At 39.3% G+C, this 27,980-nt stretch overlaps 1 protein-coding gene across 1 annotated transcript; it reads left to right on the top strand.

Annotated features, from left to right (window-relative positions):
- The first annotated feature begins 94 nt into the window (after positions 1–94).
- arhgdia (Rho GDP dissociation inhibitor (GDI) alpha) lies at positions 95–27,548 on the top strand. The gene is made up of 6 exons (XM_079866574.1): positions 95–541; positions 19,737–19,932; positions 23,705–23,788; positions 25,307–25,383; positions 25,759–25,822; positions 26,996–27,548. The coding sequence occupies exons 2-6, from the start codon at positions 19,746–19,748 to the stop codon at positions 27,193–27,195; spliced, it is 612 nt and encodes a 203-aa protein (XP_079722700.1). The 5' UTR covers positions 95–541; positions 19,737–19,745; the 3' UTR covers positions 27,196–27,548.
- The last annotated feature ends 432 nt before the right edge of the window (positions 27,549–27,980 follow it).

The following is a 27,980-nucleotide window of genomic DNA, read 5'->3' as shown; positions in this document are numbered from 1 at the left end:
GTTAATCAGGCAGATAGGAGACCATTAACTACCACTTATTGAACAAATGTCATAGCATGTATACAAATTTATCAAACTGATTCGAGAACACAACACTGGTGGTTTATATGTTTATTCAGATCGATCGCCTCCTAGCGAATTTTCAGATCACGTGACTTTAGCAGTTTGATTCGCGCTCCGGATCACAGGTTCAAAACAATGATTCGGATCAGTAATGTTTACGTTAATATAATAGCGATGTATGACACGACACACATTTAAATGAACAAATAAACTACAACGTGGCACCTTAGAAATCGAGAAAAACAGGCTGCTATTGTATTAATCACCACGAATTCATTCACACCACTTTGTTTCGTTTGAGCTCGAAAAAAAGAACAAGGCGGGTGTTGTTGCGCATGCGCAGAAAGCGTCAGGCGCGTGACGGTATTCCCGGAAGTGAGTCGCTCTGGCTGGCATCGCCGCCGCTCCCTCATCGCGCCATTGAGAAGTCAGGGAAGCTTTCTCTAACCTATAAACTCGCAGTACCCGCAGGTCCACGGTAAGTTTTCACAACAGAAACACCACGAACATCTCATATAACACTCTCAGAAAGGGACACGACGGCGTCTTCGCTTGCGTTGACATTTTTTCCCGGTAGTTTTGCATCTTTCGTAGCTCGGTAGCAACGGCAGGTTGACACAAGACAGCAAGTTGAAACATGCATTTCCTTCCTGCTACACAAACTGCACGTACAGCCCTTTATAAAGATGGTCAATGCGAAATTAAGCATGCATTTAATGCCACGGATCAGACTGGAGGGTTTTGTGTTCTCCAGTTTCGTTTTGATAACCCAGTTTTGTCGGAATTGGTCATCAGGCGTTGTCCGAAAAGCCTGTAACGTTAGCGGAACATCAAAGTTAACGAGCATTTCCAAGCTCGAGATTTTGCCTTTTTCCTGTAAAATAAGGAGTAATTTAGAGATTAAACTCTGGGATTGGGTTTCCTAAACGAGTCTGAAAGCATGTTTTCTGATATTGTGCTCGGGAAAGTTGCAGTTTTTAATCCAGACATGTCCATCCATACAATGACCGGCGAGATGATGTTGTAAAGTCATGTTGTGACATTAGATATTGACAGAGAATAAAGGGCCAAGAAGTTGAAGGGATATTTTCAGAACTTGTTTTCTGTTGCTGAGATAAACATTCACACAATTTGCTATTTTATTGCATGGATTCGTGATTTGTCAATGATGTTGTCAGGAGTCTGATTGGAAGCATATTGAACTTTTTTTCTCTATAAAACTTCCTGCCGTTGGAAATAATGGTCGATTATAGTAGCATTAGCTTGCTAGCATGAGGAGGAACTTCCTGGATCTCAGCTGCAACTTGATTTATAAATAGCTAATACGCCGTATCTATATTATTTTTCCTTGGGCATAATCTGCAACTAAATTAATAGTGGTAGAAAAACGTATATGATTTTCTTTTTTTCTTTTTTTTACTGTGTAAATCCCGGTTAATTAAATCGCGCCTGGCAGCGGGTGTTAAACCGACCTGAATCTGACGCTAAATGCGTGCGCTTAACGGAGAGCGAGCTGGAGATTAACGCAATCTTTGCCTGAGCACAGATTAAATGTTAGGAATCATTTGTACACACAACCCGGTCTTGTGTTTCCAAAGAGACACCTGACTTCATTAACAAAAGAAACCCAATGATGAAACCCCCTGAATATATAATCAAAGCTAATTTCCTTCCTGTCTAGCTTGAGCGGCGCGATGCATTTTCTAGTTCCTTCTTTTTTTCTGACGCGATTTACGATTCTTACTATGGTGAAGAATTGGCGTATCATGAATATTAAGTACGTAAGGTGACGTCCGCCGCTGATTGGCTGAGGGGCAGAGACAGCCGACGAATGAGCGAGTTCTACTGTAACGGAAGGCGTGGATTTTAAATATTAATGAGGTCACGTGACGCGCGTTTCAAGGATACATCGGCAGGATTAAATTAATATTCATGAGCTCAGCCTTCGCTGTAGTATCCGTAATTTTGGCAGGGCGGTGTCTGCAGGCCGCCTCAGTGTTTAAACTTTGGCCTTAAGTGTGTTGAGCAGCCATTTGGGTTATTATACAGTGTTTGTCTCAAAGGTTACATTCGTACATCTGTGGATTTTGTTCACATACAATCTTTAAAAACGAAAGGACTGTTTAAAAGCGTTAAGCATTGATAGTAATGCACATGTTGCCTGAATAATGATGTGTTTTGTCTATACTGAAATGCAGTTTACATTTAGTTTAAGGTTAAATTACAGACTGAAGAGATGTTTAATGTGTGCACTTGTCTACCAGCATTTTATTGTCATAAAAATAGATTGGGAGTGAAATATTGGGTTTTCAGTGTCCTATATACGTGACCACAGTTTCAGCTCTGTCAGGGGAAACGAAAGGGAAAGTAGGTTGCAAATCAATTTATTATGTTTAACGGATTCACAACTTCTGTGCGTTTACCTTCTTCATGGTTTATGTCCCCCCCCCCCCCCCCCCCCCCCCAAAAAAAGACAAGTGCATATACAGGAATATGCCAAATAACATACACACATGATCTCTTAGTGTGTTTTGTAAATGTCATTGTCTGATTTTGTATAGTTCGGCCGATTTAATGAATAATAGATCTGCGTTTCCTTTATGAAGTCTTTCAGGCTGACAGAGCAGCAGCGAGCGACTGACATCAGAGAGATGTGTGAAGCCACATAAAGGTCTGGCCTGATGGGCCGTCTCTGATATGACCACCTCCCGTGGCTCTTCTGCCGTGGTTTATTGACCCCTGTAAAGCTGCTACAGCTGGGCAGTAAAAAAGTTATAGCTTGATTTATTTAGTTTTTCAGTGTTGTAGATACAGGGGTTGGAAAATGAAATGGAAACACCTGGTTTAGACCACAATCATTTATTATTATGGTGTTGGGCCTCCTTTTGTGGCCAATTCAGGATCCGTTCGTCTTGGGAATGACAGATACTAGTACTTCAGTGGGATTTTGAGCCGTTCCTCTTCCAGAACAGCGGCCAGGTCACTGTCATACATATATATATATATATGTATATCTATATATATATAATATAATATATAGGTCATATATATATATATATATAATATGAGGGAAACGTTTTATGACTCGCTCTTCCGAAAATATCTTCCTCAAAATGTGCATTTCTAAGAGACAAAACATGTAAAATGATTAATATCGCAGCCTGCACTGCAAACTGTGCTGAAGATACACATCCTCAAAGTCAGGCAACACACGCCTGTTTCAAACAATAATCACACTTTGGCACATGAAGAAATTGATTTTTCTATTAAGATGTATCTGTTTATTTAGTTTGTGTTTGTCATGTTCTAGCAATAAGAGTTTAAAAAACAAAATCAAATAACGGTCTGGTTTCTACAACTTTCACTTAGGAACACAAATCTGCCTTTAAATTTGAAAGAAATAAAGATTTTATGTTATTGTGATAATTATTGATATTGAATGATATATATATATATAAAAAATCATGATGATTTATCAAAATTATGAAAATTTTTGGCCATATCACCCAGCCCTATTATCAATAAGAAAAAGTTGGGCCACAAAAAATCAGCCACTTTGGGTTTTCTCCACATCGTATATCACACGGATGAAGGAGAGACAGTGAAGGTGGACTCATCAGAGAACAATACGTTTCATATTGCCCAAAATTTGCGCTGTTGACTCAAATGAAAGTTTGACATTGGCACGAGTGACCCAGAGGTTTGGCTGTAGCAGCCTGACCATGAATATTGAGAGTCGAGGTGCGCAGTGAGTTGGGGAGCTGTGCTTTTATGTTTTTTGGAGACAATCCGGCTTAGTATCCAGACATCCCTTTCAGACCGCTTCCTCTTGTGCCGACAGTTGCTACTGTTGGATGTGATTCGTCCATGTGATGGTATGTTGACATTACCCTGGATAACATTACTCTTGATAAACCACAAAGACCTGCTGTCCTCTGGTCACAGATGACCACCAACCTGAACTCTGATATATCTCCCATTATGTTGTGTGGATTGCAATATTTTATGACCCGCTGTGCTGTTGCTCTGCTAATTCCACCGTCACACTATCCTCTTACTGATGGAATGTAGAATCAGTCCAGATTGGCCGCACACATAAAGGCATGAATCCTCCAACACTATACTGGCCAGTGTTTCTGCTTCATTGTCCAACCCCTGAACGTAGGCCTAAAATATTAGAGCTGCACGTTTCTTGGTAAATTAGGAAAAACATTTTTTGTGTGTTTCAAATAGAGATCACGATTCTCCCGTGATTCTGATCAGACTAAACAAAACAACATTTACTAGAGGTTCTGACGTAGACTTTAGTGTTTATATCCGAGCTATAAACTTATATCGCAGTACTTCTGTGATATGAATTATTGTATAGTATTGTAATAACAATACTGTGTGTCAGCGCCAACACAAATCTGAATGTTCGCTGTGATTGAGGGTCAGTTCTTGAAGGTTTAATAGACTCGCTTGAAGGTTTAATAGACTATTTTTAATAAAGTTGAAACAGACAGTTCCAATTCCAGTTGATTTCACAGAATATCAGAGTAAAATTCATAATGCAAACGGATGTGTTGCACTTTTAGCTTTGCTGTAAGAAGGGCTTGTATAGTGGGCATTAGCGTAAATGCTCTGACAGTCAGTTGTCAGTTTACAGTATATATAAACTGTTCATACCAGCGTGTCCATGTGATTTGTCATTCAGTCTGCAGTTGCAAAACAAAGACAAACACATTTAGGCTATATTTAATGTTGCGCTGCCAGAGAACATGAAACTACATTACCGGTGTGTGTGAAATGTGCTATACAATTAAACTTGACGTTCCTCACCAAGTCTAACAAGCACAAACAGTGTTAAATAGAGTTTGATGTGCCAGCAAAAAGGTACCTTGCTCTACAGCGTTTTTCTACGTTTTACTACAGTAAAAGATGTGAATATAGTAGACCTATTTAAAAGTGAAAGAAAGGAAGAAATGTTTATAATCAGTCCTCTGTAAAAAAAAGAAAAAAAGAAAGAGAGACATGAGTGAAGATTTGGGAAAAGAAACTAGAGATTCCATGTCCAGTGGAACAACTCACGGAGTATTGTTAAATTTGTGGATAATCGTGTGACCAGATTGCAAAACAAAATACAAAGCCAACAAACAGCTTTATTTATGGGCTCATGTAGCTTACCTCTCTATTTCAGCACAAATCCAAATGTTTCCATGGTTGCAACTTGCAATGTAACATTTATTAGCACTTGTGTCAATATATTCGTGTAAAACAGCATTTATCTACAAAAAAAAAAAAATAATGTTTTGGCACAGCTCTATTCATATAGTTTTTCCCTGTGGTATTAATAATTGTGGAATTTCACTGATATCAAATATGTTGGTATCATAATAAACTAATAGTGCTGGGAGAACCAGTGAGAAAGCATTTGAATTCGCCGCAGTATTAATAACATCGCTGCGAGATCAAGTGGGAAGCGTTCAAATTCAGCGCAGAATTAATAAGTTATAGTATAATATAACAAGTTAAGAAGGCTTTTTCACCAACAAATCACCATGGATTTAATGTATTTTAAGTTTAAGGACTTTCAACTGCTTCACTTTTTTTCCAGCTCTTCAAAGCTCTAAATATTATCCAATTTAATGTTGTTTTTAATGTGATGATCAAAAATTATTTTGACATTTTAGTGTTGTTAATAAATTAATTTAATCTGCACCTCAACTCAAGCTCAGTGCTTTACTGTCAAATGTGCATTTCTGAGAAATAAATGTAATATTAGTTACTGCGCTTATTATTAATGCAAAATAATAGTAATTATCCCGCCACCCCCAGTATTACCTAATCAGGTGCTGGTGCCACCTTATCTCAACATGTTAGCATCTGAGGAAACCCACTCCATGTACAATACAATTGTAAAAAAAAGTTCTGTTTGTTTCTTTGTTTTAATTGTTTAAGTCCCCTGTAGTCAATAATTGTATCCCTTAAAACTCACCAAAATGTCATATTTAAACGTTTTTTTCCTTGAAACTAAAATGTCTTCATGCCTTAAAGTAGCTTGAATGTAACTCTACACCTTTGCCTCATTTGATTCTATGAATATGCAAATGAGCCCCGCCTCCACTCACTCACACCAGCTCAGAGATCCACTGGTTGACGATCACATGTTGATCTGATTGATTACAAGGTAGTCAAACCGCGTTTTTAAAACTGTCTTTGGTTCACTGCAGTTTTAAGGAGAAAATACTCAGCAATGGAGTCGACTTATGAATTTACACATGGTTTAAAGCACATTAAAAACACCACATAGACATATAATCAACATTAAAAACTTGATTTTCACCACAGGGGGACTTTAAAGATAATGAATACAAACCTAAATTATTTGGAAGGGGCTCAGGATATTGAAGAAACTTGGCTTAGTTCATGTTTTATGACAGTCATTGTAGTTCTGAACATTGAACAGGGTTTCCACCACTACAGTGTGACCTAGCATGTTTATGACAAGAGCCAAAGCTGGGAGGGGCTTCTCAAAGTGTGATCTATTCCTGTCTCCTCTGTCCTCGCGTCTCTTTCTGTCTCCAAGGACCTCGGTCGCTTCTCTAGCATTTTGCAGTTTTAGGTCAATGACAATCACACTGCTCTCCCCTGACATGTCTGACCTTCAGCTTAACAAAAATACTTGGGGATCCCTAGGGATCGCTCCATGTTTGTTTTCAGTTGAGCCAGTCCCGAACTAAAAATCAGCATTACCAACAGCACGGCTGACTCTCCTCTGATGCAGGCAGTGTTATTGATCGTGAGGTACGAGGCTCATGGCTGTTGCTAGGGAAATCTCTTCACAAGTTGGCCAAACCTAAATCACCCCCTCCCCCTTAGTGGTGCTGATGAACCTGCAACACACCATTGACCTGCTTTCACTCATGTCTACTGCTCGACACTCTACACTTCTCACTGCATCCTTTTAATAGGTCTTATTTTAGTTTTATAAAACGGATAGTTCCGGTCCTTGATTCTGATTGGTTGAGCCGCGTTCGAAGCCGTTGTAAATTACTCAACAAACACACACCTGTGACCGCATGACATTAGTATTACTCCGCAACTGCCGTTTGTGATTGTTTGTTGCTGCATGTGTTGCTTAGCAACCTCTTTGGAACTACATTGCTTGGCGGAGGAATAAATGTGTTATAACGTTATATTTTTTGTCGCTGGTGTTTATTTTATGAATAAAATAAATATTAAAATGAATATTTTTATGGAGTAACCGTTTTATAAAAGCAGTAACCCCCTTGAAGCCATGTTTTACAGTGGATTTAGAACAGCTAAGGGGGTTTTAGGCACTCCGCTCCATGCCGTTGCTAACAACGCCCCTTAGATGTCCTAAATCAAGGGGCTTATTGATTAACAACATAATTTTGTTTTCCAGCGCATGCTTATCAAATTGTCAGCAAATGAAACCTTTGCTTTAAAGTCGGCATGAATTAGAAATTGTGATTGAAACGGCTTCTCAAAGGAGAAAAAACATGTAGGGAGAGACTTGATTTTGTCTATTGGGAATTGATTAGATCGTTGGTTTGTTGTTAATTGCACATTTCATGTTGAGTTGCTGGAGGGGAAGGGGTTGAAACTTATCTGGCTACAATAGATAACTTTATTGTCCCACCCCTTATTGTCCCCAAATAAAGCCGCAACAGAACCATTGCACGTCTCTGAGCAACTCAGTGGTAATTATGTCCTTAATGAATCAGCATTTCTTTTTTTCTTTTTTTACAAATAAATGATTCAATGAATCCATTTATAAAGATAGTCACTTGCTTCGTGTGAATTAACTAATTTGAACGAATTATTTAGCCATTTGAATGAATCAGTTGATTGAATGATTCAATGATCCGCTCATTAAAACAGTGTCAGATTGGCACCAACTACTGGCAGTTTTAGTTTCATATTTAAAGTATCATTTCATTAAATCAAACACATGTATATATTCACTGTTCTATATATTGTCTTTTAAAACATTAATCTCATAGCATTGTTAGCTAATTCGTTTGTAAGTGTAAACGCATCTAAATGCTGCTTCAAATGCAGCTTCTGTGACACTTACACAGTACACAAATAGTTTTTTGGATTTTGTTGATACTAGGGCTGTCACTTTACGTTCGAAAATCGATTGCATAATCGATCGGACCAACCAACACAAGTTTCGAAAACGAAAATAGGGAATCGATTTTAACGGCCTTCTCTCGGAGCGCGTCCAACTCGTCACGATACGCCCGCAGCGAACGCGCTTCACACAGCAACGGCAGGCTCTGACAAACACGCATAGCAGCAAATTATCCTTCTGCATCTCATGCATACAGATACGGTCTTTGTTTGACATTTCTAATCTTAAACACAATGTTTTTCATTGTTATGGCAGTCCACTTTGCTTATTGTTTTTCGAGAATGTTGCACTCCTGTTTGTCATTGTGCACTAAACTTCACGCCAATAAATCATCAGAAATATTGCTTACTTGTGTGCGTCTCAAGTGCGGCGTGCCCTCTTTACGTTCGTCCTAATGCCTGTTAGTTGTCCGTGGATTTGCCTATATTTGGCGTTTAAAATGGAAACGTCTTTAGACATGGAAAATCGATTTTACAATCGATTCAATGAACACTTATGTCTCAGAAATCGAACAGGATTTTTTCACAAAAGTGACAGTCCTAGTTGATACTGATTTAATTTGAATGGCAGTAGTCTGTCTTAATATTGAAATATAATATTATGTCAAAATTGGTGTAAGATTTGACTAAACATGATGCTTACATCTAATAAGGCTGGAAGAAAATTGCCCTTATTAAAGTAGAAATGCCATTGGAAATCAATTTTAAGGTGACATCACCCTTTAATGAAAAGGTTAATGTCTGTCACTGCTGTGAACTAACCACAGCACAGAATATGAAGAATTTCAAAAGCTTTGGGAGTCTAAACCCGTCAAGGTCCAAGCACATTATCGTTATCGACAAATCCCATTATCGCACACTGCTACATTAAAACATTTAGCTAGACTTGTCAATTTGGATTCCACGGTGACTTTAAGTGAGATATTGTTTTAGGGAAGCTACCTTAAAATTGCATCTCTTTTGAGGTCACTTATGTTTCAGTAAGAATGTTGCCTTTTTAGAAGGCTGCGTGTGTAGGAATAGAGAGCCAAGGCCAATAGGAAAATAATGGATTGTTTATAGAAGTATTCCCTGAGTTCCAGGGTGAGGCAGGGATATGAACAATGTTCCTCTTGTTTACATTGGAATTTTCCAGACTATCCTCAGAATGCGTCACTTTCGACATGTGTTAAGACCCCATGCAATCTAAATTAAGAGTTCGGTGGCTTTCAGTTCTTCCTAAAAGAGAATTATAAGTATAATCTTTGGCAGATAGCCATATTTAAAATTAAACTGTCTTTCTCTTCTAGGATAGATATATTGATGACTCATGTTGAACATTTGGGCGTATCCGTATCCCATCAAATCTTCCCTTTAATGACATTGTACCACCATCTAAAACCACCTGACCTGACTAGCAGTAACAAGTAGCATATCATGGTTCAATGCTGTAACGAGACTACTGGCTACTTCAAGATGTGCCCCACCCCAGCTTTGTTTCAGTAGGAAATACATCAGTGTAGGGAAGCAAATTGCACTTGAGCCTATTCAGTGGGTTTTATTCACGAGTTGATCTGTTCTGTACATCTTTAACTTACCCTGCTGTCATTTTATTATTAAATGTTGAATTTAGTGGTTTATTATGTGAAGTTCAAATAGTTTCAACTTGCCCAGGAACATTGTCATTCACCCCACGCTGAGGCCTGTGGTGTTTTGGCCTGTGTTCAGAGTGTTTCTTTACTGACTCAGCCACTCTAATTAAGTTTAGTCTTCGTGGGTTGGGGCCAAGTACTTGTGGTGCTCTGTTACCCACAATTCCTCCGTTGTGCTGAGCTACACATGACTCGACGGTGGGGATAATTGTTGTTCCTGCACACTGTGGCTGTTTGGGCTCAATTCATCTTCCTTTAAGACTGATGGTGGAAAACGTCTGTTTCCTTTTTACTTGACCCCACTTTGTTTTGTGCTCCTCCCTGTGGATTTTCTTCCCATATTGCCTTGTCATCTGTCCATGTGGCACAGATTTCAGTTCACTCTTTTACTGTTAAATCTTTCACAATGGCTACGTTTACATGCAATCAAATAATCCATTAGTAATTGGATTGACGGCTCAATCAGCCTTCATGTAAACACTTTAAGCGATCCGATTGAGCTCGATCCGCATGAAATCGAGGGGCCGTTTTACGGCGTGATCAATATAAGCAGCACGGCACAACGGTTCATACTCATTGTCTCCAAATTATGACCAGAAATGGATTAATATTAAGTCTGCTGTTTAAAACAAATAAAGAACCAATGTAGGAGAATGGCTATTAAGCGCAAACAGCGGGAAACTGTGTATTCGTGCAGTGTGCGCATGTCAAAAAATCTGTTCCGATTTGAAGCTTGTGACATATAACCCGATCACTTGTTTAGCTTTTATGTAAACACTACGCTCAGTTTCATCAATCGGAATGAATTCGGTCCGATTAAAGGTGCTCTAAGTGTTTTTTTAGGTCAAAACATTTTTGTCACATAGAGCAAACATCTCCTCACTATCCGCTAGCTGCCTGTCCCCTGAACACACTGTAAAAAAACGCGGTCTCTGTAGACAGCCCAGGCTCCACAAACGGCAACAAAAACAAACTGGCCCAGCCTGGACCAGGAAACATAAGTTTACAGTGTCCAGCCAATAACCGACAAGAATGATTTGGGGGTGGGGGTGGGGGGGTTAGTGCGCGTGCACATGAAGGGGGGTGTGGGGAGTGGAGGAGAGAGAAGCATGAAGAGGGAAGTTAGCTAGAGGAGAGATGTCCTAGACAACGACTAACGTTAAAATTGTATATTCTTGAGAATTTTCATATGACCGACACACGACCAAAGAGACGACGTTCCGATGAACAAATAACAAAGTATAGGGAGAAGGAACGTGAAGTCCCGAATTTACATCGGAAAAGCGTTCAAAAGGTGGCAGAAGGGCTTCCAATCCGACCCTCAGGTGGCTCTGTTTTTGCTGGACAGGTGGGTAAATCCAGTTTTGTTTTGTTTTTTCTAAATGGTTCATGACTGTTTCAGGAAGCACGGAAGGGAGGGGGAGGGGACGGGATGAGGAGGAGGGAGGGTCGAGCTAGCCTCCGTTTTGTTTGACAATACTTCGAACGTCAACAAGAAGTGACGTCACCCAACATCGCTTAGCATCTTTAAAACAAAAGTTGTGCATGTAAACATAGCCATTGTTGCGGCGGCCACGGGATGCGTTACCGTTGTGTTGAGGTTTGGGGTTAAGTGGGACAGAAACGTATTTTTCTCTGCAGTGTTGTGGTCTGTCGTTTGCTGGAGAAATGTTTCAAATGAAGTGCCAGTCTCTTTTTGTCTTTTTTTTTTTTTTTTTTTGTCTGGAGTCCTGTCAACAGAGTGAAAAATAGTTAAGCTATGTCTTTAAAATGAAGCAGCATCTAGTTAGAGTCTCACTTTCCCTTTCCCAACGGATTAGACCTACTGTTTAATTAACACGAGTGCTCTCCATAGCTACAGTCTCCTGGCTGTAAGATCGCCTTATGTAACAATATTATTATCCAGAGCTTGAGGCTTCTGTTTTAAGCATTACAATAGTTTACTTTGACAGTTCACATGTAACAATGTTTATTTGGCAGTATGATCATCAACACTATTTTTTTGCCCTACTTGCTGGACGTCACATGCCAGCCAAGCTACTGCACTTGAGAAGAATGGGAATGTTTTCAATGGGTGTTGAAGCCCAATTGTTCAACAGCCTCATTTTCTTCCCCATCAAACTATTTATATCATCCGTTTAGAGTAGCTATATCAATGCAGAATTTATAGCCTAGAGTCACTTCAACTCAGACTTCACACGTCGTTGCTGTACTCAGTTTAAACCTAAGGACAACGGAGTCTCTTGAGGAAACTGATTGGGTTTGTCAGGTAAATCCTCTTTACCTGGCACCATTTGACATCCCACCGCTCTTACCGACACTTCCCCCCTTTAATTAGCACTAATCTTGAATTCATAATCTTAAGTTTAATGGTTGCTCAGTAACGTGCCTAATCTTGGGCTTTGTAACCCTTAGACTTACATGTTAGTCCTGCTCAGGCTTCCCTAGTGATGACACTTCTGGATAATCCCTAATTAGAGTGAATTAGACTCAGCTGGACAGAATCGGATGGAAAAGTGGGTGATGCCAACATCAAATTCAAGCCGTCTCCACTATCAAGTGCGTGAACTGGCCTTGACGGCTCACTTTGCCTTGTTTTCATCGACCAGATGCTTTATAAAGTCACCTGCTGTTGTTTCCCTAGGTTATGTACTTGCTGCCTATGTTTAGAAAAGAACTGCTACACCCTTGTTAAACGGTTTCGCCGTCATTCTCAGCTGTGTGAAATTACCCAGCACTCCTTTCTGCATTTTATTAACGTTGAGGCGGCTGCCAAATGGCTGTGGTGTTTGTTACTCTGGCAGCTAAAGTGAAGTCATCTGGACATAAATGCTTACAGGCTGAACTCGACCTTGTTTTCATGTTTTGCTGATTCTTCAGCAGAAACGGATTTTATTTCGTCAGTCTTAATTAACTTTTGCCAGCTCCAGAAAGGGACATGAGCTGCTTTTTATTACTCACGGGTGTTTTTCTGTTCTGCTTCCCTCAGCCTGTTTAGCTTCTCGACTAGGGAGGTCAGTGTTCATTAAAACACTGTTGTCATAATAATTTACTATCACTGAATCTATAAATTGTAAATGTTAATAGTATTTCATGTAATACCATGTCAACCAGACACGAGTTCAACTGAAAAGATGCACAGTAAAATAATTCTAACAGAAAAGTACTCGAGTTAAAGATCACACTACTCTCAAAAGTGCACATTTTTCCCAAAAAATACTCAAGCAAATGTACTTCGTTACTACCCACCTCTGCATGTAGATATTTCTGCCTCGTACGATGATCAGAGTCCCCATCGGATCACAATTTCAAACACTCGCTGATGTCTGAAAGTGAGTTTTGAGCTGAATTTTCATTTTAAATGTCTTTAACCCTTAAAGACCGATACAGTCGCCCGTGGCTGAAAATAACTATTGTGCTTAAATGTAACTTTTGAACCGCTAATCCAATCTGTATGCTTTAAAAAGTCTTGTAAAGAGGAGATTCAGGTTGTCGCCTTTGGACGTTCAGAGGCTCCGTAGTGAACATGATTGCGTCATCAAGTTTTAATCAGCATTGATCCGTCAAAGAAACCCATGCGGTTCGTTCCTCTGAGCCAAACAGGAATGATTGTTGATGCTTAGTCCCACCCCTGCCCCCAGCTTAGTTGAAACTACCATCTACTCAACCAATAAACATAGGTTTTGGTCTGACAGTGGAAACACGGCTAATGATGTCAACTGCATCTGGGCCAAATTTTGTGTTGATATCTCAAAGCAATCAAAAGTTATGGGATTTGGAACCATGGTAGCCTTTTATCAAGTCCAACAACCTCTCCAAACAAGTGATCTGAGTGTTTAACTGAACATAAGAACTACTTGTATGTGTAAATAGGGCTGTCGCGATAACCGCAATATCGCAGTACCGCGCTACTGACAAGCCAACCGCAGAGGAATTCAAGTAACCGCAGCAACCGCGATATTCACGTGTTTTCTTTTTTCATAAGGCTATACCCTTCTTGTTTTGAACTTCGTGCATGTATTGAATGTTAAATAAGTTAATAATGATAATAAGACGCGGCAATCATGGTTTTATCATGGTGATTTGTACAGAGGCTTCGTGGATTTGCCTAAACAGACAGTGAATGAGAGTGATCGACTGAGTGCGTGCGATTACCTGCGTCTGTCTTTGAGGTCAAGTCATATATTCGTGAAAAGGTTGCCGTGTCCAAGGAAAGTTAAATATTTGTCCTGTCATCCTTTTAACGTTTAAAATAAAGGTTACCATGAATGGCATCAGCGACAGCGCTGGTCAGCATCCACAGCACGAGGAACTCGCGGTCGCGGGAAACAAAACTCAGTGAGTCACGCATTGAATCAATGCCATTTGTCTCCATTAAGTGAAGCTTCAGTCAGAGAATGTCTAATAAGACGGGCTCTGCTTCAGTGTTACCCGTGCGACGCATTGCTGGTCAGCTGAGCCTTGAAAAGTGGAGCTCAAAGTTAAAAAATAATTAACCTTGTTTCATTACTATCTTTTAATGAATCAATCAGCGTTTTTGAACGTGTTGTTGAATGAATAGTTTAATGACTCACTCAAAGACAGTCCGTTGCCGTAACAACTGCGCGCTGAGTGACAGGCTTTCAATGCGGAGAGACGCTGTTTAGTTTCGGTTTATTGGTTACTAAAAATGTACTCGTTTTTGTGCATGCTGATTATTTATATAGCAACAAATAAATATAAATAAATCAAAATAAATTAATAAATGCGGTAAAACCGCATATCGCGCTATTGAGCCACTCAAAATTACCGCAAGGGAAAATCCTTCACCGCGACAGCCCTATGTGTAAAATCATAAAAGTGTTTATAATCATAAGTAACAAGTAATAAAATCCTTGTGGATGATTTATGATCTTCCAGCGCACTTTCAGCTTTGTGCTCCTATTCTTTGGCGCATGGTAAATCAAGACCTGTCGATCTAAACGATCCATCCGATCCAAGCGCGCTCCATCTGTAAAACAGTGTCCGATTGGTCTCTACCAGGGCTGGAACTAACCATTATTATTTATATTGATTATTGTCCGATTATTCCACCACCAAAATGGCTATTATTAAAAACCGTTTCACCCCTACATCAACGACTCGTTTATTTCCAGAAATCAAGGAAAGCAGTTTTTCTCAATGTCCTCTTTTAGAGCTTCATACACACCTGAACCAGATAATCAAGCTCTTCAGGATCACTAGAAATGTCAAGTCAGATCAGTTGAAGCCAAACTGCGATGAAGGTGGCCCTCCAGGAGCAGGAATGGACACGCCTGTTTTAGGGCCAATGGGAACATGACGACAACCCATTATGTGCCTCTCTCTTCTGATCCTAAACTTGAAAAGCTAGCCGCTGGACCGGCGTGCCAGAGCCTGCTGATGGAGAACGGCCTCTTTCCCTGTCAGGAGTGTGAAGAGGCCCAGAATGGAAAAAGCTGTGCAGTGTTATCTGAATTCCTGTCCGGCCGTGGCCAAAACCATCCACTGCCAACACTGAGACTGTTTTCACAAGGCAAAAGATGACTTTGAAGATTCTCCTTGAATGTTACGCTCTTTTATTGATTACATTGTGTAATTTTCTTGTTGATAGTCCTTCCATATTAATGATAAGGGATAGAGCAGAAAACAGTGTTGTTGGGTTTCATGGCTCCAGCACATTAACCGCTAACCACACTACATTGTGTGCACCAGTAATGCAGTCCGCTTGTGAGTCTCCCGAAGTGTTACGCAAACAACATCTGTCTTTGATATGCAGGACCTACAGACTGTACTAGTACACCATATGCCGAGAGGATGCTTTTTCTCTGTTCCCTGGCTCTCCCGGTTCAAATCTCACGGCGTTTGTTCATATGTGGTCCTCATTACAACTATTTGTCAGATAAGCTGGCAGATCTTTGCTCTTTGTTTGAAACAAGTTGTCTGGTTTATAGAAAATGTTGTGCTGTTGGCGGCCAAGTGAATTTCTCTTCTTGACGACTTTAAGGCCCTTTAAGATAAGGCATGCATGTAGCTGCGGCTCTCAGTATAAATTCAGCAAATAGTTTAACTAATTTCTTATTAGTAGTAGCATTTTAATCATTATTTAATGTTCATTGCTTTGAAAATAACAGGTTTTAAAATGTTTAGATATGCCCCAACAATATAAAATAGATTATTCATCAAAGAATCCTGAAAAAAAAAAAAAAGATTATAAAAGTATCTAGGACTGAAATATCTGAAACGGTTCCAATACTCCTTTTCTGCAGTATCGATTCACTGATACCAGATGCGCTTTCTATCAGGGCTGCACGATATTGAAGAAAAATGCAATATGCGATAACCCATTAAATTCGATATGCGATACGATAATGCTTAAAGTGTGTAAAATAAACTCAATTTATTTAAAATTATATAACCTACATACTTGTTTCACATTCTTTTTGTGACAAGAAAACATCCCTACAACTTCTGAAAGTGAACAGCAGTGTTTTACTGTAGCATAAGAAGTGTTAGTTTAACATCAGTGTAAACCACAGGGTTTAGGGTTTCAGGTTATACTACATTAGGGTTATTTAACAACAGAAACTGAATAATCAAATGTAAAAATAAAACACGGCTTAGTTTTCACTGTATGAATTAAATGTATACTCATTCCTATTAAAGCTGCAAAAGTTATTCAGCCAAGAACAGTGAGTGATTTTTCTCTTTGTCTTTAGTTCTTGACCCACAGTTATTGCAAGCTGTTGCGATATGCATATCGCGATATATACATTTGCGATATTGCGATAATTTCGATATATTGTGCAGCCCTACTTTCTATCTCTCTTCTCTCCGATGGCGAAGTGACTCCCGCCTCCTGTCACTCACTAGTCTCATTCTCTTCAGTTGAATAGCGCTTGTATTGTCATTCCCACAGGTTTCGCGCTCACACTAAAAACGTGCACCACTGATCTATTGTCATAAAACATAAAGCCGTCTCAAACAGCTTGTGAGAACCAAATTTAGCTTTTTTTTTTTTTTTTTTTTGGCTTATTGCGCTTAAACGGTCAAATACATGCAAAATTATGCCAAAATGCCCGTCTTGCCGAGTATTCAGGAAAATACAGTCAGTTTTGAAACATAAATAGTCGAGAGAAAGCGCATGTTGTGTAACAGTATATTGGATCCGTGCTTAAGCTCTTAAAGTGGCAGCAGCCTAATAAACCTGCTGCTATCTGTCACGTTAATCAAATAAAAAAGACAGATAATCACTCGTTGCTCATAACTGAATAACATTTGTAACTTTAATTGTAAACATTAATCAGTATTTCATTTTTACATTAAAGACTATCAGTGTTATTTTACCATTGATTTGCCTACTTTAATTTCTGTAATTCTCTTCTTACCTGAATACCACCGTTAAACCCACCTGAAAAACTTAAAGCCATGTTTATTTAATTTGTCTCTTTATTCTATTCTATTGTATTTATTCGTTTCCAGTTTATTTGTTATTTTATTACTGATCATTTGTCTTTTTTATGTAAATTTAGTTTATTCAATTTATGATTCAAATTTAAGATATTTATGACCCAGATAAAGCCTCCCTGTTCTGTGTGTAAGCTATTGCAACCGAATTACCTTATGGTAAAAACATTTAGATAATAATAAATGATCTGTATGGTTATATACAGTATATGGCAATTCGTGGTATGGAAAATGGTATCGAATATCGATACTTTTCAAGGTATTGTATCGAAATTCCAGTATGGTGACAGTGCTAGTTTCCACAAAACTATTAAGCAGCACAACTGTTTTTAACATCGATAATAATCAGAAATGTTTGAGCAGCAAATCAGCATATTAGAATGATTTCTGAAGGATCATGTGACACTGAAGACTAGAGTAATGATGCTAAAAATAAATTGTAAAAAGTTATTTTAAATTGTAATTTTTCCACAATATTACAGTTTGTACTGAATTCATCAAATAAAACAAAATCCTTAGGTTTAATAACCTTTTTTTTAATAACATCATGAATGTCACGCATGCTTGAGTTTGTGTAGTTGACAAAACCGCACCGTTCACTCACACACAGATATGTAGAAAATGCAGACTACATATTTAAATAGCAGTTTTTTGTTGTTGTTGTTTTTTTGCGGTTTAATATTCACAGACACTAGTCCATATTGCCATTAATTTTGGTGTTCAGCCATACTTTTTATTCATTCAAAATTATGCCAAAATCCATGACATTCCGCCTTGTACAGTAAATGAAAAAAATTATGTCTGGATTCTGTGGTTCACATATTCAGCATCACTGAAATGACCCTAAAAAATTGAACTTCTTAATAAAAAACCTGCTGTACAACTAGAACTTGGCCTGGATTAGTCCGCAACTTGCCAAAATCACAAGCGCAAAAGATCACAGCGAATCATGATTGCTCTTTTGCAGATGCGTCTTCCAAGTGTCAAAGCACGTTGAAAGCGCTTCAGTTCTGTTATGAGTGTGATTGTGTGTGTCTAGCACGCCAACACCATGTAAGGAAAGGCCACAGTGAAGCAGAGTGAGCTGCAGCTCTGCAGAACAGAAACTACAGAAGCTGCGGTAAAGGTGAAGCAGTCGTATCAGTCGGGCTTTAGTGCGCCAGGAGGGAGAGAACACAAGCACTTTCTGCTCCAAGCCCTCTGCATTGCAGCACGAGTGTTTCTCTGCATTCACTTCTTCATTTAGCATACGTCTTTGAAAGGCCTCGCTGGGTGAAGACATAAGGACGTGACATTGACATGGGGATGTAAACATCCAGACCACGAGCCAATCAGATGCTAATTCAGGAACTGGTTGTCAGTGTAATTTGTCATGAGTAAAGATAACAATCTTTAGAGTCATTAGTTTGTGAATCGGTTTACGAATGTATGTTTGTTGTGCACGGACTGAAATAGATTGCAGTGTTTAAAACTACAGCAGTCGACATTCGAACTGAATCAAAAACGTTAATCGAAGTTGTCCTAAGGCAAGAACGGGTATTGTTCAAAATTAATTTATAACTTTGATGAAAGGGTTTGATCCACTTCAAATATTGACTACTTAGTATATACACTAAGAATATTCATATATATATATATATATATATAAATATAAAAAAAAAGTACTTTAATACAATATATTGATCAAAAGTGACAGTACAGGCTTTTATTGTTTCAAAAGATTTATATTTAAAATAAATGTTGTTCTTTTGAACTTTATTAATCAAAGAATCATGAAAATGGTTACGTTTCCACAAAGATATGATGTAGCACATCTATTTTTAACATTGTATAATATTCATAAATGTTTCTTGAGCATCAAATCAGCATGTCAGACTGAGGGTCATGTGACACTGAAGACTGAACATTCAGCTTTGATCACAGGAACGAAATATATTACAATAGAAAACGTTTAAATTGTAAAATGAATCGCTGTTTTTACTGTGTTTTACATGAAATAGATGCAGCCTTGGTGAGCATAAATAAACTTAAACTCTAGTATATATTACATAACTTGTATACATTTGAAATAAATTGGGAAATTATATATAGAATTTTCTAACCGTGAATCAGCCTAAAAATAAGCAGCACACACACACACACACACACACACACACACACACACACACACACACACACACACACACACAGCGCTGTGTAGTGTATTTGAGTCCCTACAGTAATTGGCTTTGACCACTAATGCAATAGTGCTGAATACAGACGCCCACATTAGGCCGCTTCCGTTGGTGAATTCATTTCAAATCCATTAATAGTATTAAAAATTAACACGCTGGAGGAACTGATCACATGACGTTATGTGGGTCAGATCTCCATTGCTGTGGATATTTGTGGCACGTTTGTTTCCTCTCCCCTGACCCTGTTGCCGTTTCCCTCCAGCTGTGCATCATGGCCGAGCAGGAGCCCACACCAGAGCAGCTGGCCGCTATCGCAGCGGAGAACGAACAGAGCGAGTCTGTCAACTACAAGCCACCGGCACAGAAGAGCCTTCAGGAGATCCAGGAACTCGACCAGCATGACGAAAGCCTCCGCAAGTACAAGGAGGCGCTGCTGGGCAACTGCAGTGTCGCTGCAGGTGTGTGTCGCTTTCTCGTACTCACTCTCTCTCTGCTCTGGCCTAGTTTGATTAAGGTTTCTGCGCACCACACACACACACACACATGTCTGGTGCACTATCTTTGTGAGGACTCTCCATAGACGTAATGGTTTTTATACTGTACAAACTGTATATTCTATCCCCTTACACTGCCCCTATCCCTAAACCTACCCATCACAGGAGACATTCTGCATTTTTACATTTTCAAAAAAACTAATTCTGTATGATTTATAAGCTTTTGTACCCATGGGGACCTCAATTTAGGTCCCCACGGTGACACGAGTCCCCATGAGTCTGTGTGCATTCAGGTTTAAGTCCCCACCGGTGTAGAAAAACATGTACACACACACACACACACACACACACACACACACACACACACACACACACACACACACACACACACACACACACACACACACACACACACACACACCCACCTCAGATTGTAGTGTAGCAGTCCCTTTCCCAGAATTCATCACATGGACCTGCTCTTCTCTCAACACGCTTTAATTTTTAGCTTATATGATTAGTATGTCTTGGCATGCACTACAGGCCTGTGTGTGTGTGTGTGTGTGTGTGTGTGTGGTTCTGATAAACCCTATGTTATATGTATAACAAATGCCCCCACAAAGATGGCAATATCCTTGTAGGGACAATTTTTTTTGTGATTTGTTTTGAAAATGTAAAAATGCAGAAGGTTTTCTGTGATGGGTAGGTTTAGGAGAATATACAGTTTGTACAGTATAAAAATTATTACGCCTATGGAACAATCCCCATGAAATATGGAAACATTTAAAACTGTCTTGACTCACATGATGCTCCTTTTCCCCCCCTTTTTGTTGTATTAATGCATTCAAAAATACTTAAGTTGCATTTAAGGATGCACCGATATGAACATTTTCAGCTAATACCGACAATTCTTTATACTTAAAGCTGCAGTCCGAAACTTTTTTGGGTTAAAAATGTAAATATTTGAAAAAATTAATTTGAGCAAGTACATCACCAGCCAGTGTTCAAAATTCTCTGCTTGCCTTAGCTCGATTCAAAACGGAAAGCTTGTAATAATGTATTTAATTCCAGTGGTACTGGTGGATTTCCGTGGGAAATTCGAGCTTGTTTTTGCATCATTACGTCACATCTGTCCACATAAAGAAGAGTCTCGGCTAGTAGGCTATGAGTGTGAGGATGTTGGAGGTGGAGATTTATAGCCTTTTCTCGCAGCACTTTATATGATTAAACGTATCAATTTGATGGCGGATCCAGAAAGGTTCAAACGACAATCACCAGTGACAACTGGAGATTCACCCGTTGTAAAACGCGAAAGACTTCGGAGTGGCTAGAGAGAAAAAGAGACTGCAACCGGCCCATGCGAAAACAAGGACAAATACAACTTTTTCAAAATCATATGAAACAAAGACAATTACAGAACATACATTTCTAAGCGCAAGTGTTTTAAATATTTCTCCTCTCCCTCTCTCACGATTGCTGAAGCTCCAATCGCAATCCACTTCTGATATTGTGTTGCATTGTTACGTATTGAACCGTAGCTTGATAAATATTCAGCATGTGATTTCTCCTCCAGATACGCGTGTTGTTCCAGGACCATCAGATAATGTTGATCCAGGAATGTGTCCTCCTCGGGTAAATGATGTTGTTCTGGGCTAAAGCTGTAGACTCTTGGTTAGCGTCTGCTGTCCTCTGCGTCGTCTCTCAAAAACGAGGTCACGTCTCGAGAGTTCCTGCTTCTTTTGCTTTTATCAGCAGTCCGCCATTACAATAACCCTGTGTGTTACGGTTCATCCCTTCACCTGAAGAGCTTCCTGAATCTCATTTCCTACTGTAGAGTGACTAAAGCACCACACAGACGTCAGAGATGATGATGATGGATGATGATCTCCGGCTGTGTGTTTGTGTAGTTCCTGCGTTTACGCGGGCGTCAGTTGTTGGGCTATTGGTCGTACTCTAAACAAAATTCTGAAGTTGCTTATAGAACAAGCGGCAGCAAATGGATTTGCAAAAGTTTGTTTTCCCCAAATACAACCGCTCCTCGTCTTCAGCCGGCCGGCTAAACACCCGCCCTGATCTCACGACATTAGCAGAGGTTGAGCTGCGCAAACAAACATGTGTTTTCTGGAAGTTCTCATCCTCTGGAAGTCAAGCTGTCAGCGTCTCTGTAATCTGGAATAGGATTCGTTATTTTAACATTTTGAAGTGAAGGTCATTGTTTATTCCAAATTAGACTTCATTCTGCTGAAGGTGATAAGAAAGTACTGTTTATGTAACATTTTACTTGGTGTTGTTAATCGTATGCATCACACGTGAGAAACATTCCAGTGAGACTTCCAGTGTATTCTTGGTTCAGTGGTTTCTGGGTAGTTTGCTCTGTGTTTGTTTACTGTTCTGACCGCCAAGTCTCTGATATCAGGGCCTGAATTTGGTGCGAGTGTTGTGCATAATTTTACTCATTCCCACGAGTTCCGCTTTTAAGTTTCCGTGTGGGAAATTCCTGCAAACATTTATTCTCTAGCATGCAAGTTTAGCGAGTATATTAGGGTGTGTTCACACTTTGCAAGTGTGGACGGTGACATTCGAACCCTGGTGCCACCAAACAAGTGGACCGAGACGCTGAAAAGATGGGTCTTGACCTGCTTCCAAATGAACTCTGGTGCGGTACGAATGAAATATGAACACAACACGGACCACAGACATGTAAACGAGCCAAAAACAGGACGTAATGTCTCAAGATGTGACCCTAAAAAGGACTGAATGCTCAAGCATACCTGTTTTTTCTCATCATAGTGGCGATGTTACCCATCACGGTTCAGTACAGGCGTCAAAACCGCGTCTTCACACAGCAGATCTTTATTTGTGTGTGCAAACGTGGAGCTGTTTTGATTCCTTTACACTTTTTATAAGCTCCCTTTGCTCCTCAAAAGCTCCTTTTGAGTCCTCAGCTGGTCAGAATACCATCATATGTTCTTGCCCAGAACACACAGCAGTGTTTTAGATGTTCGGTAAATTCCGTCGCAAAATATGCATCGTAAAATCTGTCCAATCAGGTTGTGAGCGTTTTGTATTTTTAGGTTCGGTGTTAAAAATGAAAGCGTGAACACTAAGCGAACCAAGACTAAATGTATCATTTTCTCTCTTTTTATTTGGTCCGGTTGCACAACATTCATCTTAACTGTGTAAAATATTAATACAATGATCAACGTGTATGAATAGAGCCACATTCAGAAGTCAAGACCATAATCAGAATGAGCGCTCGATTGCCAAAAGAGTGAGAATCGGTTTGGCCTGTTGGTTGAGGTTTGGAGATCAACACACACTTGAATCTGACTGCACTGTTTTTCCAGTTTTACAAACTGAATTCAAAGTTTGAAATCAAATCCTCTTGAATGCTTTTGCGTAATGAAAATGACCACATAGTAAGTAACATCTTGAACCCAAAGTGTGCGCTTAAATATTATTCGGCAACATAATTGCATCAGTGTCATAAATAAAAAGGAACATAATGTGTAGCGTCACATGAATTGGGGTATTTGCAAGATGCTCTTAAAATATGTTGTAAAAACACAAATACATTGAGTGAGCATTTAGGGTAATTGATACATTTTGTCTAAAATATTACCCCCCTCAAATAAAATAAAAGAATCCTTTCCATAAGAGTCACCATTTCCTGAAAAAAAAAAAGTAAATCTACGGCCTTTCTTATGTCATTTTCTTGTGTCTTTTGTTCACTTTGCAGATCCCACCGCTCCCAACGTTCAGGTGACACGGCTAACTCTTGTGTGTGAGACGGCTCCCGCCCCGCTGACCCTTGACCTGCAAGGTGAGTAGAGAACACTATAAAGGGATAGTTCACCCAAAAATAAAATTTCATCTCACCCTCATGTCGTTCCAAACCAGTAAGACTTTCGTTCAACCTCATAATTTTTGTCCATCTGTGGAAAGGCAATATAAAAAAAATCAAGCTTCAGAAGTTCATAAAGACATCGGAAAAGTAATCGATATGAATCGAGTCGTACATTTTAATTTTATTCATCAGTGCACATCAAATATGGCAAGCGGAAGCTCAAACATGTGGATACAAAGCTTGTTGTTTGAGCTTTTATTTAGTAATGAACATTACAAATTTGTTTTGAAAATAAGACTTAGCATGGTTAGCATGAGACCTGTAATTTTGACAAAGTTTATAGCATGTTATATATTCAAATACCCTATTTATATAATCACACCACAACAATGTATATGTTGTGATGTAATAGTCTGAGCTCATTTCTCTTGGATATATTCATGCTGTTATTAGGGAGTGTTATTTAAGTTATGACTAAGCCAAACCAAACCTGTGGTGCGAGGTAATCTTACGGTCACATGACCCAGATAAAGCACAGCAGCCTAAGAGCTCAAATCTGAGAGAGAGAGATAGAGAGAGTGTGTGTGTGTGTGTCCTGCAGCCATCTGCTGGAAACATGACTCAACTGCAGTCTGTCGTTCACAATCAGCCTCATAACACACCTGACAACGCCAGCTCAACCTTCAAACTTTCTTTTACATGTTTTTTATTATCCAGGTCATTATTAGTGGTCATCGGATACAGGTTTTTTTTAATGGCCAATGCCAATATAACAGGATGGCTGATATAAATAGATAACCTCTGTAGTCTCATTTAGACACTTGTTATCGACCTGTCAAGACAAGTAAAAGCTTTGAAGTCCCCCTGTAGTCAATAATTGTATCCCTTAAAACTCATCTTTGATCACCAAAATGACACATGTAAATGTTTGTTCCTTCCTTAAAAAAAAAAATGTAACTTGACACCCATGCCTCATTTAGTAAACATGGTTCTATGCATATGCAAATGAGCCCCGCCTCCACTCACTCACACCAGCTCAGAGATCCACTGGTTGACGATCACATGTTGATCTGATTGGTTACAATGTAGTTTGTGACGTCAGAAACACCAGCGATTTCAAACCGTGTTTTTGAGACTGTCTTTGGTTCACTGCAGTTTTAAGGAGAAAATACTCAGCAATGGTGTCGACTTATGAATTTACACATGGTTTGTCTTAAAGCACATTAAAAACACCACATAGACACATAAACAACATTAAAAGCTGGATTTTCACCACAGAGGGGACTTTAAAGAATTCACAAGTGACATTACTGATGTATTTTGTGTCATAGAATAAAACTACCCAAAAGCTCTTTGGTTTTGGCCATTGACAGTGATTCTGTTTCTCATGTTTTGGTTTTGGCCCGCTGTGAGGAATATTAATGTCACAACGCTTGGCTGGTATTTTGAGGGGTTCGCTGTAGTATCTTGAGCGTGTGTTTGTTCCTCTCTCAGGTGATCTGGAGTCCTATAAGAAGCAGTCGTTCGTGCTGAAGGAGGCGGTGGAGTACAGGATAAAGATCAGCTTCAAGGTTAGATGATCACAACAGGACACATTTAAACAGAGACTGCTAGGGATGAACGGTATCGCACAACTTCTTGCATGGTACAACAATCGCACGGCACATTAACTGTGTACAGTAGAAGTTACATTATCACTGAATTTCCAGTAAAATAACAAAAGTTTATATTTCACAACCATGCATTAGTGTCTGGATAATCCAGTAAATTACTGGTAATTATTCTATCATCAAGCTTGGACGCCCTGTACTTCCACATTACGCCATAAACACAGGCACATTGTGTACTGACTGCATATGCAAACATGCTGCACTGAACCTGTTCCTGTTTATCAGTCAAATAACGTGACTTCACTGGTCCACATTTGTATTCACATCTGTGTACAGGTAAACAAAGAGATCGTCTCCGGGTTGAAGTATGTACAGCAGACCTTTAGGAAAGGGGTGAAGAGTAAGTGCTCTTTAAAAATTACACAATTTTGCATTCATGTTCATGCATGTCACCCGCAAATCAGAAGAAAAAAAACACGGTTCTCCTAGTATTCTCTCGTTTTATTGATTTATTTTGGATTCTGCTAAAAAAAAAACTACTATGATGTATAAATACTGTAATACTTTGTTTACATAATTGTATTTATTTTACTCGTGACTTTTTCATGAGTATTTGGCAACACAAAGCTAAACATTTTGTAATGGGCTTCATTTTCTTTCAAGCAACAGCATATTCTTATTGCATGACTTTTCTTTTCATTTGGGGGTGAAATTATATGATCCACATATTTTTTAAAGGGGTTTGTGCAATGTGCATTATATTGTTTTGGTCAGGTGATTAGATATTAGGGACTTGGATTGGGCCGCCCTTCCATTCTTCTTGGAATGCTGTTATGTAAATCCTGTCTGGTGGGATTTTGCTTTATTTAACAAGAAAAGCCTTCAGTTCATTGAGGAACTGGATGTTGGAAATCTACCTCTTTCTCCAACAAAGCAACCCATGTATGCTTGATAGAGAGGCCATGCAAATAATTATGCACAAAGTAGGAATGGACAGTAAAACTAAAAGGGGAAACTAAAACAGCCAGAATGTGACGGAAAGTCACTGTTTTAATGAGTGAATCATTCATTTAACCAATTAATTCAAATGGCGGATTCATTCAGGAACATGATTGAATCATTGACTCATTCTTTTACAAGTTTGTTTGTGTTTACGTGGATTCGTTCAGTAATAAAACACCCCTGCATGTTTCTTAGAGACACGCACTGATTCTGCGGTGCCTTTTCTTGGAAATCCTATTTTCGTTTCCAAAAAAAAAGTAATCTGAAACTGAGAATTCAGTCTAAAACGTAACCCAGTATTAACAACTTGTTTATTGAACTGTTGTAAAAAATCAATATCTCATTTGCAATCGTGCTGATATTTGGGAAGAGCATCACTCTTGCTTTATCATGTTGTAAATGTTAAATACATAAACTTGTACAAGGGCATTTTTGCCTCCATATCTTGAATTTTGGGGTCATTCAATCAATGTTTTTTTTATTGAAAAATGTGATTGCTCTAACCTCCACTGACAATGAATTAATATAGTGTTATTTAATGTCAACCTCTTCACCTGTTTCTTGTGTTCAGTTGACAAGTCTGACTACATGGTGGGCAGTTATGGGCCCCGGCCGAATGAATACGAGTTCCTGACACCCTTGGAGGAGGCACCCAAAGGCATGCTGGCCCGGGGCACTTACAACATTAAATCCAAGTTCACTGACGACGACAAGCACGACCACCTGTCCTGGGAATGGAACCTCAACATCAAGAAGGACTGGAAAGATTGAGTTGTTTCCAAACCCCCATTTTCCTTCTTGCCATCCTCCTACCTAATCCCTCACTCCCTTTCTTCCCCTCCAACCTCCTCCAGTTCCCTCCATCATCGTTATCATCATCACCACCACCATCAACATCATAGTCCTGGATTAACTGATTCAAAGGAAAAGGATTTTTCTCTCTCCGTCCACTTTCCCCCATCTTCAATCCCTTCCTCCATATTCCTATCCCTTTCCCTCCCAAATGAGTATTGAGGCTTTTCATGAAATATATATGTGAAAACAAACAAAAACGTGCACAATCCATATTTTGTGTTTTGGTTTGTTTGTATATAAAAGTAAAACCAAGAGGAAAAAAAAAAAAATATTCAAAAAACCTCATGGATACTTTTGACATGGATGTTATTAGTAATCTTCACTGCCCCTTCGTCTTCCTCGTGTGTCCCGAACCCTTCCCGATTATCCCACGTCATTCCTTTTTCTGACATTCCTTGTTTTCTTTTATAACCATGATCTGCCTTTATGAGTGTAATGGGAGAAGGTGCCACTTGCTGATATTTTTCCACTGGCATTCCCTCATAACTCAAGTTTGCCTTTGCCCAGAGGGAACGTGTCCGATGCCTTTGAGATGAGCCTAGGGTTAGTGTAGCATGGGTAACTGTTAGCGATTGTAGTGGCGCAGGTCTTTACTCGGCTCTCGGTATGAATGTGTGCGTGTCCGAATATGGTTTTAGCTACGTAGGGTTCGTCATCCTGTCCACTAGGGGAGCCGTACTAAGAATCAGCCTTGCCCTGCT

Source organism: Squalius cephalus, assembly GCF_949319135.1.
Source record: "Squalius cephalus genome assembly, chromosome: 1".
In the NCBI taxonomy this organism is placed as follows: domain Eukaryota; kingdom Metazoa; phylum Chordata; class Actinopteri; order Cypriniformes; family Leuciscidae; genus Squalius; species Squalius cephalus.
The sequence above is the reverse complement of the archived record's forward strand: the minus strand, read 5'-3'. Positions and strand labels throughout refer to the sequence as shown.

Excerpts from the sequence above, each read along its gene's own strand:
- arhgdia (XM_079866574.1), top strand. The coding sequence starts at position 19,746 with ATGGCCGAGCAGGAGCCCACACCAGAGCAGCTGGCCGCTATCGCAGCG. Across the intron at positions 19,933-23,704 it reads CAACTGCAGTGTCGCTGCAG|ATCCCACCGCTCCCAACGTT; the intron begins GTGTGTGTCGCT and ends TTCACTTTGCAG. Across the intron at positions 25,823-26,995 it reads CTTTAGGAAAGGGGTGAAGA|TTGACAAGTCTGACTACATG; the intron begins GTAAGTGCTCTT and ends TCTTGTGTTCAG.